At 43.0% G+C, this 16798-nt stretch overlaps 1 protein-coding gene across 2 annotated transcripts in view; it reads left to right on the top strand.

The window, feature by feature from the left end:
- Positions 1–4163: 4163 nt before the first annotated feature.
- Positions 4164–16798, top strand: part of myo10l1 (myosin X, like 1) — a 45186-nt gene continuing 32551 nt past the window's right edge. For both annotated transcript variants that reach the window (XM_035169110.2, XM_047341795.1), the window contains exon 1: positions 4164–4677. In XM_035169110.2, coding sequence (XP_035025001.2) covers positions 4657–4677 — 21 coding nt within the window. In that variant the 5' untranslated portion in view covers positions 4164–4656. The remainder of the gene's footprint in view (positions 4678–16798) is intronic.

The following is a 16798-nucleotide window of genomic DNA, read 5'->3' as shown; positions in this document are numbered from 1 at the left end:
GTGCATTTTTTCAGGGAATGAATAAATCTAATATAAAAAAGATGAGAGGATGTAACAAGAAGCTTTATTTCAAAGAATTCTGAGGTGATTTATTTATATGATTGCTTTACAACATTATAACATTTATAGGTTATAGATTTCACGCTAAAACTTGCAGCAAATTGGTCTAAACAATGCATCTTTGTTTCTCTGTGACCGTTTAGAAAAAAAGAGCGCTTGTTCAGAGCCGAATTTGACCCTCAGGCCTTGTTTTGGATTGTCCCATTTTACCAGTAAACCAGTACAAAGGAAGGTTGATGATCAATGAGGGCATTTCACACAGCGTTTTCTCTGCGCCTCTTTGATTCAGCGTGTCCTCTCAGACGGCCATAAACAGATGTGTCTGCAGTGAAACAGTAAGGTCACAGGAGAGGAGCGACCTAAAGAGAAAGAGGGGTAATAAATGTAGAGAGATTTATGGATGCTGCGCTCGTAAAGCTGATTGGCTGTGACCCTGTGAGTGATGCCTATTAGCACATGCAACATATGACATGTGCACGCATACACACACACATACACACCAATTTGGATGAAATGATATGCTTGTGATTAACTGCATGTTAGACTTGTTAGTCAGCGTGCTCCAACATTAACGAAGACTCAGCATCATGGATGGGTGAGCTCGGGTCTGAGCTCTTCAGTAATCTGTCTGCGTTTTCACCCACAGGACCAGAGGACCTATTGATGACCTGTCCACAACACACACTCGTCTCTGATTTACACACACACACACTCGCACACACTCAGTGTATGCAGAGTAACAGAAATAGGAGAGGGAGACATGAAGGAGAAGCACTGTGATCAGATGAGTAAGCAGAGTTCTGCTCCTGACCTGCAGGGGACAACATCCATCCCTCTCTCGACCGCTGAGGGTCACTCAGTCCTGGTGTTACCATGGTAATGACAATTTAATAGCCCAGACTTTTAATGTCTGTGTATTTCAATGTATGTGTGTGGGGCTCTCCCTGAATCTGTGTGTTCCTGTATACATGTGCATGTTAGATGAGATGCCCTTTGGGTCGATGGCTTTTAGCCATGTAATTACGAGCTGCAGCCTCCTCCCCACCCCCAACCCTCCTACCCATCCTCGCCTCTGCACTCCCAGGACATTTCTGTGCAAATCTGTGGCTGTTGCATTTGGTCTATTGACTTTCATGCAGACCCAGATCAAAAATTATGTCCAGGCCGTTTGTTTTACGCACCCTGGAGTACTGGTCAGGAGGGGGTTAGTGCAGACAGTATGAGCTACAACAGGACGTCTAGCACAAAGTTATATTTTGAAAAATCAATAAAGCATTTCTTTGTGTTAGCGTACCTTACTACCTGGGCTTTGACAAAGATTTTTATATTGATTGTTTACTATAAGGATCGGTCAAACCAACAGCCTCAAACCCAAATATATACAGTTTATGATGATATAAAACTGAGAAAAGCAGCAAATCCTCGTATTTAAAAAGGTACAACCAAACAATTGCCTGGTAAATCACCTAAATGATGATCAATCATTAATAGAGGATGGATTTTCAGTTGATCGACTAATTACCACATCAAATAACTTTTTACAGCTTTCAGTGAAAACTTACAGTAAATACCTGGTCTATTCAAAATCTTCCACAATCAGCACATCGACCTCAAACTTTTGTCCTTCAGAGCAGGACTTCATTAAAATTTAAACTTCTCGGAAAACAACAGAGATCACATAAGTCAATTATGATTTGTAAGCAGCGCTGCAGGCAGATAATCAAACAGAGAGTCCTCTGTCAACAAACAGGTTGAGGAACCTGACCACATCACAACAAAATAACATTGTCAGTTATTCAACATCCTGTGTAATTAAAGACTCAAAGACTTGTAATCCTTTTTTGAGGCTTGGTCATAAACAGATTTACAGATTAAAGAACTAATATATAATGTAATTCTGTAATAATATCAGATTTTTTCTTTGATTCTTCATTTTGATCTTTCTGGTTGTAATGAGGTGCCACTGGGGTGCAGTACTGTCACCTCACAGCAAATAGGTTGTAGGAGAATTGTGTGGATGAATGTGGAGTTTGCATGTTTTCCCCGTGTCTACATGGGTTTTCATATAATAGTAAGTAGATGCCACATGATCATATGAAATGGATTCAGAGGTGGGATTGGATGTAAAGAAACTGAACAAAGGCTTTTCTATCAGGACTATTATTCTTGTGGCCACTTCACTGTAAGAACAGAGAATCTCTCCTTCAGGTTACAGTGAACATGAGTGTGTGCAGTCCTGCTGAAGTCTCAGGTTCATCCCGCAAGTTCTCTCTTCCCTTAGGGTCCATTCATATTAAAGATTATAAAGATCAGGTCTCATTTCCTGACTGTTTGTGTATGTGCACGTGTGTGCGCCCGTCACCCCTGCTGACACACACACTTTCAACAAAAAGTGGGGCCCCCGTTGTTGGGTCTAGCCTTTGGACTGTCTCCCTGATGAAGATGGAGGGCAACGCTAAATAATACGTCCACGCATGCATCTAGGAGGCCCCCCTCTATACCTCCAGGGCTCCAGAGGGAGCAGCCTGAGCTTCACAATACTTTACCCCAGAGAGGCCTCAGCCTGCTGGGCTGCTGATAGCTGCACCTGGCCCCTGCTGCCTGGTCTTCTGAAGAGGAGAATAGAACCTCACACGGTCCACATCACATAAACCAGCTGTCTATATATTCCATTCATACAAGCATGTGTCACTGGGGACACTGTGTTATCCTCTATGATTTGGGAGTGTTTTTTACCCCCTGTCGTTCTGCTCTGGTCCCATGTATATGTGAGTGTGTTGTGAGATATCATTTTTCACCCCACACAGGCTCTGACTTACCCTGTAACCAAGCCTCCTCCTCCTAATGAATCGAGGGGGAGGCTTTTTAGGAAAGATCATACAGACATATTAACTCTCCCCCTCGCTCTGTCTCTTTGTGGTCTGGTTTTGGCATGAGAGTGAATGGTGCTGACAGCTCTTGCCTCATGGCTAATTTAGACATCCTGTCAATGAGTGCTGGGGGATTTCTTCCTCAACGTTGTTATGTATTCATATCAACTCTAAAATTCATCTTTCAACAATAATCTCTACACATCCAAAGTAGGTGTGAAAAAGCAGTAGCACTTTTTGGAAGTTTAAACTAGTAGCTTTGTTATGGGTTTGTGAATCTGTCACCATTGCTTCAGATCACCTTTAAGCAAAGAATGAGAAAACCCTTTGGGTCATTAGTAAAGTCAAGTAATTCATAGTCATTAATAAAGTTAAAACAATCTGTTCTGCAGTTCAGCACCAACTCTGTCATATTGTTTGGACATAGTTCTAAAACTATTGAAGATACAATAATTGGAGATTATCTACTGAAGGTAGATACAGGTTTGCAGCCCGATTTGTTACTATACCATACATATGATATTTTTATTTGGATCTGCACCAAACTGCAAACACTTGTATATGCCAGTCCCTTGAATAGGTAAATTCCTTGTAAATCAGTGAAATGTCAAAAAGCTCCAAACAACCCACCCACACACCAACCAACCCACCTACCAACCAACCAAACAACCAACCCACACACCATCCAACCTACCAACCAAACAACCAACCCACACACCATCCTATAAACCACTGGCTTTGGGTTTTTGATTATGTACAGTATACAGGAATGAAAGACAGAAAGCTACACCCGCCTCAGTAAAAGCAGCTGTTTTTCCTGAAATTGTCAAGCGGAGCGATACTGGTCTTACACTCTTTATTTCTTGTTGTATAAATCCTCGCTTTTCCTTCTTTTGGAAAGAAAAAACAATCATATATAAAAGCTGAGGCTGGAGTTGCTGTCTGGATCATTTCAGGATCAACACCTGTAATTGGGCCAAGTGGGACAGATGCTCTTTCATCTCTTCAGTTTTCCCCCCCAAAACATAACAGGCTCCCTGATCCCACTTGTGACTGGAGATAAAAATAAGAATCCAGATGTGCACATCAGCCCTCAACCTGCAGTCAAGCTTCAGAATGCACCACCTTGTACTGTATGTGTGCATGTGTGTGTATGCATGAGCTGGATGTGTGTGTGTGTGTGTTTGAAGGAGGCTGAGTCTGCACCGCCCCGTTGGTGCGTGAGGTGGAGAGCGTCGAGCTCACTCTGCCCCCGGACTGGTCCTCTCTCTCAACCCCACGCACCACACTCACATCCACACACACACACACACACACACACACACATGCACACACACACTTGAACGCTGAAAGGAGGCAGGACCTGGGCCGCTTCAATTAGACACTCCTGCAGCGGCTCCCTGGCGTGGACGTTTTTCAATACTTCATCACAGCCTCCTTGGATTCTCCTCATGTGGCGTCTCCTTTGCGCATAGAGCCAACGCTACTGAGGTGCGTGTCCGTGTGTGTGTGTGTGTGTGTGAGCATATTGAGCATATCCCGGAGATGAAGACAAACGCCCGGTGAATGGGAAACACCAACACGGAGGAGGCAGCGCTACCTTCCCCCCCATCTCGACAGGCACGCTCGCCCTTTCCGTCGGCGAGATTTGCGCACACGTAACCGGAGCCGGTGTCTGCGCTCTGCGGGGCCGGGCGCGCGTCGTCTGGGAGGAGTGTAGGGAAGGATGGACGCGTTCTTCACGGAGGTAAGCCACGGCGGAAAATGTGTCACCGGTTTTCAGCTAAACATGAATGACAGATTAAGCGTTTGATGCAGCGCTTGGATTTGCACCCGTGCACGACCTGTATAAACTGCTGTGTTTCTCTTTTCACTGATCCACATCGGGTTCGGTTGGGGCAGGTGTTGCTTTGCTTCTCTCGACTTGAACCATTACCTGAGTGTCCCCCCCACACACAAGGAATAGGCCTGTGTCATTGCGTGGTCATCCATATATCGATTATTGTTATTTTATTATCCCTGCAGAGCGCAGGGGGCCTGTGGTGCCAGCTCGCTCGGTGAACGAATTCAGAGCAGAGCCGCAGATAAATTGGCCAAACGAGAGCTGACACGGGCTTTTGCATCCATAAGGCTTGCTCTCGGATTAAAGCCAATCTGTCAACCGAGGGTATATATATAAGACCGTGTTGGCCTCCAGCAGCAACACCATGCTGCCCGGGAGGGAAGGCTCCCTGTCGCTGCTCTCCAGTGCGCCGTGGTCGGGGAGGCAGCGGGCATCCACAGGGTGGATACGGGCCGGTACGCGTCTGCAGGAATTGAGGAGGGGGGTGGTGGGGAGGAAGAGGAGGAGGGGGAGGGTGGCTATCTGGAAAGTGGAAGAAGGAGGAAGAGGAAGGAGGAGGAGGAAGGATAATTGTGTGTGTGTGAATGAATTAGTTGAGACAGGAGGGGTTTGAAAACTGGTGTCATAATTGAATATTAGGTAAATCAGTAATTCAACCCTCCTGCTCATTCTCCCAGTGCCTCCTCTCATCTGTGGGATTTATTTGACAAACCTTCCTCACTGTTGTTAATCCAAGACAGATCAAGTTTTATCCCCCCCTTCCCAAATTTCCACTGTGATCTTCACACCACTCACTGGCACGTGCACACACACATTCACACAATCTGATGAAACAACTTGTCCTGTCCCCCCCCCCTCAATACCCGCCCTCTCCAAGCTACTTATCCTCCTCCCTCTTAAATTAATCTGATATGGGTTTAAATGCCTCTCACATTGGCAGCGATGTCATGCCATTTATTGGTGTGTGTGTGTGTGTGTGTGTGTGTGTGTGTGTGTGTGTGTGTGTGTGTGTGTGTGTGTGTGTGTGTGTGTGTGTGTGTGTGTGTGTGTGTGTGTGTGTGTGTGTGAGAATGTGTGAAGGCCACGGCAAGCACCGGTGTCAATACAAGGCCTTTTCCGTCGCAGCAATTATGTGTCATATTTACAATAAGACGGGTAAATGGTGACACGACACTACTGTGACAACTGTTACTGTCACACAGCAAAACAGCAAAATGCTACAACCATCTCTGCTGCTCCATTTCCCATCAGTCTGTGTGCGATAAATCGATCCCACCATTGATTCTCAGACCACCACATAACCAACCCTGCAGCCCTGCACAGCACAGACTCTGAAAGCCAATGCGAGACTTGAAAATGGAGTGACTTATTGAGTTATGTATGTTCAGGCTCACAGCCCTGATACCCAGAAATATGACTTCATGCAGTGGGCCACTGAGTATCCAATCCTCTCGGGAGTTGTCTGTCCCACATCCACTTAGTTTCATTCCTCCGCTGTCCCGATCACTCCACCCCTCAGTCTTATATCCCTGCAGCATTCCTCCATTTGTCGCTATATCCATCCTCTAAACCAGAAAGAGTGAACAGCTGACCGCTCTCTCTCTGTCTCTGTCTCAACCCAGGCAGAAAACACGATAGCCGGCCAGCCAGCCAAGCATGAAATGTCAGGTGGCATTAGACGACTGTATAATCCCCTCATTTCTGAAATGGTTGGTCAGTAGTAGAATATGCTTGTTGCTGTGACATGAAGTGCTCTAAATAAAAACACAACCCAATCCTCTTCTGGTTACGGTAGACGGAAAACAGTAGTAATGTTCCTTTGGATACATTTGAGGCAACAATAAGAAAACTAGAGGGACATTAAAACCTAAAAGCAGAATGTTTGAATGTAATTTTGGGATGAATTTTATGTTGTTGTGTCATATATCTTGTACTTTTTTCAGTATATTGCAGTATCAAGTGTTGGGAATCAAATATAAACCAGGCTATTGGAAAAAATTACATCTACATTCATTTATCAGCATACAGTACCTTCACCTGCAATGGTTTACATCAGTTATTCTTAAAGGGACATAGCATGCAAATCCACTTGTTAGTGTAAGTTAATGGGTATCTGCATGTCTACCAACCAAAACTTGGGAAAACACTTTTGTTATTCCTCTAGTCAAAACGTAGGGCGACTATGCCTTCTGGGTATGTGTCAACAGAACTGAAGTCTCCTACATGGTCTGGCCCCCCGTCCCCGCCCTGATCGTTTACAGAGGCCCGCTCCATGCGGCTGTTCACGGACACATTTTCCGCTGGTCAGCCATTCACTCCAGTGGCATTGTTGCTGGGCTGGGAGGGCAGCTGCTGGCGACGCCTCTCCCGTCGTGAGCTGGAGTGCCACACAGCCCGTGTGGAAGACTAGTGTTCAGCGCACTACCAACCATTAACGGGTACAACACAAGCGGAGAAGCAGAATCGGGCTGACCTTATATACAGTCTAGGCTGACCAGGAAATGCTCTCCCGAACAGCCAGCGCTCGGCCCCTGTCTCCACTGCCAGCTGTGTAGAAGACTCCGTGTTCAGCTGCCGGGACAGTAGTTCGGGCAGTAGTTCGCGGCAGGTTGTACGACGAAGGCGCGCAGCAGCGCAGCGCCGTTCTCAGCAGCAGCCGCCGGCTGTTCACACGGACGAGATTCGCGTCCCATAGACTGTATAACAGCCGCATTCTGCTTTCTCCGCTGTTGTACCAATGTGTGGTAAATGATGTTACCCCTCTCTTTCTCTCTTCTGTCTGCTTTGTGCTTGTAGTGATGGAGGGACATTATGGATTGGAAAATTAAACCCAGACAACAAGGGATACAGTATGGGATGCATATTTGATAATTTATATCATATAATATGTAATTATATGTTTAAAATCATGGGGAGGGCTGCATTAGCATTTAAAGACAGCACTCAAAACAGGTCACGTGAGGCTGTTTATACAGGTAAAGTGCTGTTTTATAGACCTGGGTATTTGACCAAGTATGTTAGACATTTCATAAGACCAAGAACCATATCAACTTGTAAATGGGTGCTGTCCCTTTAAGTATTATGACTCACTCTTGATGGAGAGAGAAATGTGAAAGTATGTGACCTTTACTGCAAGTTCTGTAAACCCACTGTACCTTTACATTCAGGAGGCCTCCATGGAAAAGAATGTGTTTTAGAGCAGCTGTATATATTATGCAGTTTAGTGCGAGATGGAAACATCTGGTTTTGCACACTTGGCTGATTTTAGGTCAATCGTCAACTTTAGAGTCCCTACTTTAGTGTATGTTGTGAAATATAATTTAAAAATCTTTTTACATCAGGTTTACATCATGATTTAAAAGTTGTGATCAAGTGTCAGGTCAGATGTGACAAACATATCCCGTATCTCAACTTCATGTTAGCTATGTAACAGTCACAACTCACATGGGCTTTAATAAGACAATGTAAAATCTCAGGGTCAGTTATGGTCAGATATTACGATCATATTCCACAATATCATGTTTTACTCTTATCTAAAGGAGCTGTATGTAAAAAGCTAATGTTAACTTAGTCAATTGGTTCAGTTCCCTATGAACAGTACAATGGTCTAAAAGTCACAGACCTCTCAGAAACATGGTCACAACTGACAGTACAGTACTAAGTGTAAATATTTAGGAAGAAATAATCAAACTTTATAAATAGTTTTTGTGCTGATGACTGTTTTAGTTGATTCCACATTTTAGTTTAAGAACTTGTGATGCAACTGACCCTCAGTTTATACCTTATATGCTTTGACTTTTCTAGTGTAAATCTCAACTCTTATTTTTTAACTTTGTCAGCTGTAGTTACAACCACATTACGGCAAGGCAAGGCCATTTTATTTATAAAGCACCTTTCATACACAAAGGTAAGTTCAAGTTCCAGGGAAATTTAGGGAATCACCCAAACACAGCACTGCATTACAAATACTTCCAAGAACTTTAGAATATAATTAATACAAACAGAGCAGACAACAGACAGTAAACTAGGTGAGAAGTCCTACACATGACACAGACAATAGAGGTTTTAACATCTACTACGACAAATGAGAAAACTCCATCTGCTGAGACAACAGCTACTGAAATAGACCTTGCAGTGATTTGTTTTCCTGATAGAATAAAATGGGAAATGTTCCACATAATTACATTGTGTATATCAGGGCAATATATAGTAACAATGCAAAGATTTATTTCCATATTTTATTCCTATTGTTTTTCTTCTCATACCATATTGAGGATCTCTTTAAAATGTCTTTTATATTTACTAAAAGAGAAGTTGCATGTATCCTGGAAACCACAGATCTTCACGCCTTTGTGTTCAGATTACAGCAGAGCAGTGTGATGTCTGTGCCATTTACCAAGAAGCTACATCAAGATACTCTGTGTTCTCAACACCTGTGTGTGTTTGTGTGTGTGTGAGGGGGAGGTAGATGACATTCGGTCTCAGTGGTGACATTTTGTTTTGTGTTGGTGATAAGTTTGGACAGGATTACAGGTGCACAGCCACCATGAACTGATAGCCGGGTGACGGACAGGTGTGAACGCAGAGAGAACAGCGTTGGCGACGGCGTGACACATTATCTCAAACCTTCTGTCATTGTCGCTTTATCATATCTCTCTTTTTATAGCCCGTACTTTCTGTCCTGTCTTTGCCCTCTCCTCTCTTTCTCCTTCTCTCCCCTCTGGAAGGCTGTAAATTATTATTTACAACTGTAATTTGGTGAGTGGCCACCACACACCATAATAAGAAGAGTAACAGAGCAGTGAAAGTGGTCTCACTCTGAAGTCGCTTTTTTCAGGGAATGAACTTGAACCGCGTTAAAATATGAATAATCTGGATGCCTTCTGTGTGGCTGCTTGCATATGAGCTGTGAAACATTAATGCAAACACAGCAATATCAAAGCAGCTGCGAGGGTGATTTCTTTGCATCTTTAATTCGGTCATTTCTTTAGTGCAGTTCATGTTGACTTACAAAGCCATAGGGGTAAAAATAGCAGAGCCGTGTCCATAGATTGTCGTCCAAATTATGCAGGGTTTTGTGTGAAGCACATACTGCGGGAAGCTTTCTCAGCGGAGGGAAGGTAGCAGTCAGTGGAGATGTGTGACCTATATTCAGCAGCTCCCAACACATTTGTTCTGCTCAGGAGCTGCATCAGTTTTACTTCTCTCTCTCTTTCCTCTCTTTTCCCTTCCCTCTGATGCTCTCTCTCTCTCTCCCTGCGGCCACTCTCTCCGAGCTTCTCCATCTCGCTCACTCAACCACTTTCTCTCCTCCTCCTGGCATTTTTCCAGTGCTGTCTCTCCACTCCCTCACATTTCCCTCCTCCTCCACCCGTCTCACTCTCATGGTTGTTCTGTGAGAGTAAAGCTCGGTCAAATTGCATTAAAGCTGTTTTACCGATGAAACAACATCTCTAGGAAACCTATGCTTCTCTTAAAGGGGCTATAATGGAGCTGGGAAGTATGAACAAAAATGTATATCTTGATTAATTATTACAATTATTTTGATAACAATTAATATAACAATGAGTTCTTCATTTTAATAACATTACATGGTATTTAATGTTTTGTATTATTCACTCATGATTTGTGTTTCCTTAGTTATAGTGTCATCATTTAGAATTTCTGGACTGCTGCAACTAGCAATTAAACAATTTTTGTCATTATTGATTATTTCCTCAATGAATCAGTTGATCATCTGTATCAGTAAATAGTGAAAAATGCCAAAAAAAGACCCAAGATGAAATAGTGTCTTGTTTATTTTTAAACCTGAAATATTCAGTTTACAATCATATAAAACACAACAGCAGAAGGATCTTGGCCTTTTTTCTGTAAAAATGACTTAAAAAATGACTGTAATATAGTTTTTAATTGTACTTTTGCTTCGGTCAAATTGACAAAACTGCAGCTGACCAAATTTGGTCAGCTGCAGTTATTAGAGCTGTCAGATAAATTATGAGGGAATTAGGTCATTTAGGTCAGACATTCACAATGTTGGAAACTGGCAACACAATCTGGTTTTCATCCAGTTTTTTAAGCTACTTCTAAAACACACGCCTTCTCCAACCTACAGTCAATTAAGTTGTTTAGGCTACTCCGTATATTTATATAAATGTAAAATTACACATCACTAATTTTTCTCAAATCTTAACAATATCCAACACCAGACTCAAGAAATATAGGCCAAACACATGCAAGTGTATAAAACAAAGAGTTGCAGACATACATTAAATACATGACAGCATATCCCACAATCCTCTGCACCTGAACACCATCTCCCGACACCCACCAATGCTGGGAGGAGAGAGGCTGTTTCCATGGTACCCTGTTTCCACACTGTTGCCGGGGAGTCTTGTTGCCAGGCTGCCAGGGGGGGTGGGGGGTGTGTGACTGTAGTTAAATCCAAGATGAGAGAGAATGTGATAATTAGCAGACTGCTCAAAACTGGCCTCTAAAAGAGGATTTGCACTGTAGAAACACACACATCCACACACACATGTGCACACACACACACACACACACACACACACACACACAAAAATAACATTAACAGCTGCTTCAATCTGCCTCCTTTATCCCTGCTTGTAATTTGGCGGCGGACTCTGATCTGGTTTACTTTGGATAAATCTTTCATGTGTTTGTTTTGGAATCCAGGACAGGTTAAAAGGTTATCCTCCTAAAGCTTCACATATTCCAGAACAACTGTACCGCAGCCAAACACAGAACACTCTACACACACTCGCCACTTCTGTACCCACTGTAAGTGTGTGTGTGTGTGTGTGGGAGCTTTGACCTGATGGCTTCTCTCCGAGTGTGAGTTTATTTATTTTTTGTGCTACATTAGTCAAATATTCTCACAAAGAACGGAGAGGCCATTTTGTTGGGTTGGAAAGGCTTTGAAAAGGAGACATTTTAAAATAAAGACTTTTATAATTCAGCTTTTTTTGATATTGCTTGTATAAAGCCAGGAAGAGGCTGCAACTTGTGATCGTTTTCATGTTGATTGATTATTTTCTCATTCATCAGTAAAGGAAATAATAATTTCAATTTCCAGAATCCAAAGTGTTTTACTATCATGTATGACAGAGAAAAGGATCAAATATTCACACTTGAGAGAGTGGAACCAGAAAATATATGTTTTTTGCTTGTAAATCTACTAAAGGGAAATAATAGTGAGTTATCTTATGCAACCTTTGATTAAAATATGATTATTCTCTACACCTCTCTAACCCTAGAATCCATTTGTTTTTGATTTAAACTGTAATCTATGTCACTGTCGGATGTGACTCATATCGTCAGGTGACACTCACGTGTGCACACACACACACACACACAGACACACGCACGTCCGCTCACATAAACACATGTTGTTGCTCTACTTCCAGCAGCCGTAATCTTCTGAAAGCTTTTGATATTCCATTAAAGGTGATTGTATTGTCACCTTTAACGGAACAGGACTGACACCGTTCAGGTCGCTAACACAGACAGGGCTGCACTCCAGGATCTAGATCATAGAGCTAAGACATCTGTCTCATGTAGTGTACAATAACCTGCAGCACAACCAGTGTTGTCATTCGTGCCAAAAGGACAGAAACAACGCTCTGCAGCACATAGTGTAGGAATCCTCTACCTTGTGGGATATGTGTGGAAAGGACTGGTTCATATGAGAAGTTGTTCAGGTGGAAATAGAAAGCGTGAAAATCAGATATGCTGCCTTTACGTATGAAAACATGCATCCTTTACTTTGGCACGGTTGTACATCCCTTAGTGGACAGCGCAGAGTCGAGAGTTTCTGACAACAACAAACATGGCGACAGTGGAGGAGGTTGTGATAATGTAGTTCTTAAGAAGGTCCTGCCCTGACCGTCTAGCTTGAACTATTGGCTACTAGTTTGCGATGGCCTCACACCAGCTGCCATGACAGTCAACATGATGACGTTCTGACCAAGAACAAAAGACCACACCCATCATCAGACTCGCCCTTCATTCAAGAACTCAAATACACACCTGTATAGTTTCGTGGCCGTATCTTGCACGATTGCGACACCATTGCAGTGACAACATCTGTCTATAAATACATCTATAAACCTGTCTTTGTCCTGTAGTTCCCACAATAGTAGACGTCTCCATGACATGGAGGATATAATCATGTTGAGTTCTAGTTGTCTTTTGTGAATCTTGGCTGTGTGTCAGATGTGGCTCTGACGTTGTGGTTCAAGTAACAACTGTTATTGATGCGTGTGCTGAGAGCTAGACAAACACACACACATTCAAAGTCGTCTGTGAATGCACCCTTGACCTTTGGTCTCATGAGACCTGTCTGTGTCCTCCACGCTGGTCGTTAGTTATCTTCCATCAGCTGGTGACCAGTCAGCTGTTTGTTTCATCATTTATTTATCTGTGTCCGTCTGTGTCTTCCTCAACCTTCTGTACTTTTAACTGTTGGTACCGGTTTTCTGCGCTTTGTATATTTCCTACGATCGTCTCTTGAAACAGAGAAGACAGGTTTTTGTGTGACAAGATGTGTTGATCTTCAGTTGTGAGTCTTTTGCATCTGCAGTCTGAGGTTCATAGTGTGTGTGTACGTCTGCAGACACTGACCGTATGATTGCGACGAGGATTCACCAGTTAGTTTGGGCATGAGTGTCTCTCAGCACATCAGAGACGGTCTCCAGGGCGATGCCTCAGTCAAATGGCACGGTCGTCCCTGTGATCACCCGAGCATAAACAAGGCCTTTATCAGAAGCACACACACACACACACTCATGCAGCTGTTCATAGGTCTGGGCCTTGTTGCCTTTACCTCAGCTTTGAGGCCTTGATACATATGACACAATATTCATACCCATAACAAACAAGAAAAATGGCTCCTCATAATGAAACTTCCAGAAGGACAGTCATCTCTCTGTTTCTCAATTTTTATCATCTGTAAATAATAAGCCTTTATTAAGGTTAAAAACATTTGACTGAGTTTAGCTATTCCAGGTATATGCAGGTATTGTTTTCTTGCACAGGATGACAGTCAGATCCTCAAAAGATCAGATTTTTCTATTATGCAGCTGCAAACAGAGACTGTTCATAAAAAGTTCCTGTGCTTTCAAGGAATTTCTGATGACAGATAAAGATTTTAGAGCCAAAGAGACACTGCTTCAAAATCGATGTTGTCAGAAAATCGAACAAACATGTAGCTAAAAGCTGCATAAGAAGCTGGATGTGAATTTGGTTGTTTTTTCCAGATTTCACAAACTAGATTACATCTTTTTTGCAGGGAAGGTTAATTTAACATCAGAAGAACTGCATTAATTCACGCCAGTATCCAATTTCCTGCTTTCAAAAACCTGGATGAGGCCTTAGGCTGGTTTTGAGAAACATTGATATGTTACCTGGAGGACTGCAGTAGAAAAGCAGGATACTGTGGCATTCAAACACTGTGTCCAGGTTTCTGAACTTCCTTTGTTGGTGCAGAACATTAGTAATTTAAAAAAGCTGTATAGTTTATATTTAGTCTGATTCTGATCTTGACTTCCCTCGTTTTTCTCCTGAACCTGATAAATCTGATGTTTCTACAACAGCTGCCAGGTCTTTCCATTATGAATAAGTGGTGCATTCATCCAGTCAGTCAGAGGAAGACGAATGTCTGAGAGAAGATTAAGCTATAAATCGTTCAATGTACTTTAAAGATCACTTATTTTAGACTCCTCACAGTTGGACAACATGGCACCGAGGAATGACCCCTAACCTTCACAAAGAAATTTTTCTTGAACTGGACGTTTTGGTTCCTGTTGGTGAGAGAGAGCCGGGCGTGAGATGTGAGGTCAGAGGTCGTGTTTGAGGGTAAAGTGACAATTGAGAAGAGTTGAGATTTAATGGAGCTTGACGAAATGATGATTGACAGAGATGGAGTCCTGGGGGGGTTTGACCGTGTTCCGGTTTGGATTTCACAGAGCAGGGAAAGAGTGAGAGGCGTAAGCTGTTTTCAGGAAATGCACTGAAGTTGACATTTTGTGCATGTGATACGCAAAGGTCCAAATCAGTTCCTCTGTACAATTCTTTCCATCTGCCCTTAAATGCCCTCAAAATATCGGTGAGGCCATGTGAGAAAACATTTCTAAGATGTGATTGATGCAAAACTGAAAGAAAAACCAAAAATACTAAAAAGAATACAAATATCTCAGGATGATAAAAACGGATTTGAGACCTATTGGTGTTAAGAGCCAATGCTGATGTCGATGTGCTATAAACAAAATGCCTCCTGCATTCTCCAACCAGGTGCCACTCCTTGCTTGAATGTTCCGGACATTTTCCTCTTGTTGTGAACGCGTCTGACCGGGACAATCTCCTGCTGTGCTCTTCCTGTGTGAAGAGCAAACTCCAGAAAACGTCCCGACCCAATTTGCCAGACATTGTCCAGAGTTCATCCCTGAAAACAGCTTTACACATGTAACGCTTTACGGAGACAGACCTGGAGTTTGTTGTCATGCACGACCATTGCTGCCTGTCTGGGCCCTGTAATGGACGAGGGGGAGGGGAGAAGTGAGGACGCCAAGAGGAGGGGATGAACAAGGGTGTTGGTGGGTGTAGGTTGTAATGATGGCAGGTCATTTATAACCTTCTGTCTCCCTTTCGCTGCGCTTGCCCCAGTGATTGCACACGGCTCGGACTGAGTACATCGATCCGGGGACGAGAGACCCATTTACTTAAAGTGGAGACGGATAAGAGAAAGCAATTATATTCTTCTTTATGGCGAACGAAGCCGAAACTGCACAGAGAAAGAAGAGTTTATATCTTTAAAGTGTTATTTATGCCACGAGAGCGGGCGTTCAAGGAGCAGTATTAGAGGCCTGAAGTGGGGTCAGAGGTCGTTTTATCAGTTAAAACAGGATGTAGTTAAGAGCTGGTGAACTGTGAGCACGGAGCCTCATAGCCTGAGGGAGGTCATCAGGTCAAGTCACAGCATCATCGCCATTGTAACGACTCCATGTGCTGGAATGTGACGGGTGAGAGAGAGAGAGAAAGAGAGAAAGAGAGAGAGAGAGAGAGAGAGAGAGAGAGAGAGAGAGAGAGAGAGAGAGAGAGAGAGAGAGAGCTATATATAGAGAGTTGCTGAGGAGAGAACAAGAGAGAGAGAGAGAGAGAGAGAGCAGAGGAGGCTCTTGAATTTTTCAGTCGACCGAGTGATTCTCGATGTACGAGGCTCGTTCATGCAAAGTGAATTAGCATTTAATTTAACATGCAGTGAATTCATACAGTCTATGAGTGAATTACGGAGCTCGGACGGACTCCGAAAAACGTTTAACGGCGTCAGTGTAACAGTTTCATTAGAAGCATCATAACACAAATCTACCAGACTAACAATATGCACTGACTGTTGATTTGTTTATTAATAATTTTAACATGCACTCTGTTTGTTTGTGTGTTAGGGCATGGTCACTGTAACAATATCGCAGGTCAAAGTTCACCAAACAAATGTTTTATTTGCCTCCTCGCTCGTACAGAATCCTCAACAACTCTTGTGATTATCTCAATGTGAGATATTTAGTACTTTTTGTAACATAAGCTCAACATAACACAAGGTTCCCATTGTTAGTTAGTTTGACCTGGAATGGGAAATGTCCAGTGTTATTGAGGCTGCGAAGTTGCAATGATGACAAGAGTTTATATTTAGAAAACAGCAGCAGCTTTAAAGTCTGACTCCAAAAGCATTCTGACGTCCCCCCCCCAAACCTCACCTTTGGCAACTTAACTGTAAAGTAGGGTAACGTCCATGTACAGTGTGGTGTACTGTGTGTGTGAGGGTGAATAATTCTCTGCCTGGTTAACTCTGTATCCTGGGGCACAACTCTGGTTTTCTATTATCGTCAGTGTGTGAGCGTATGTGTGTGTGTTTGTGTGTTTGTGTGTTTGTGCAAGACAAAGGCAAAAAGACGCAAAACAAAAAGAGAGAGAAGAGGAGAAAAAGACTGAAATTACAGTTGTCAGGCGATGC

This window comes from Hippoglossus stenolepis, chromosome 10 (genome assembly GCF_022539355.2).
Source record: "Hippoglossus stenolepis isolate QCI-W04-F060 chromosome 10, HSTE1.2, whole genome shotgun sequence".
NCBI lineage: Eukaryota > Metazoa > Chordata > Actinopteri > Pleuronectiformes > Pleuronectidae > Hippoglossus > Hippoglossus stenolepis.
The sequence above is the reverse complement of the archived record's forward strand: the minus strand, read 5'-3'. Positions and strand labels throughout refer to the sequence as shown.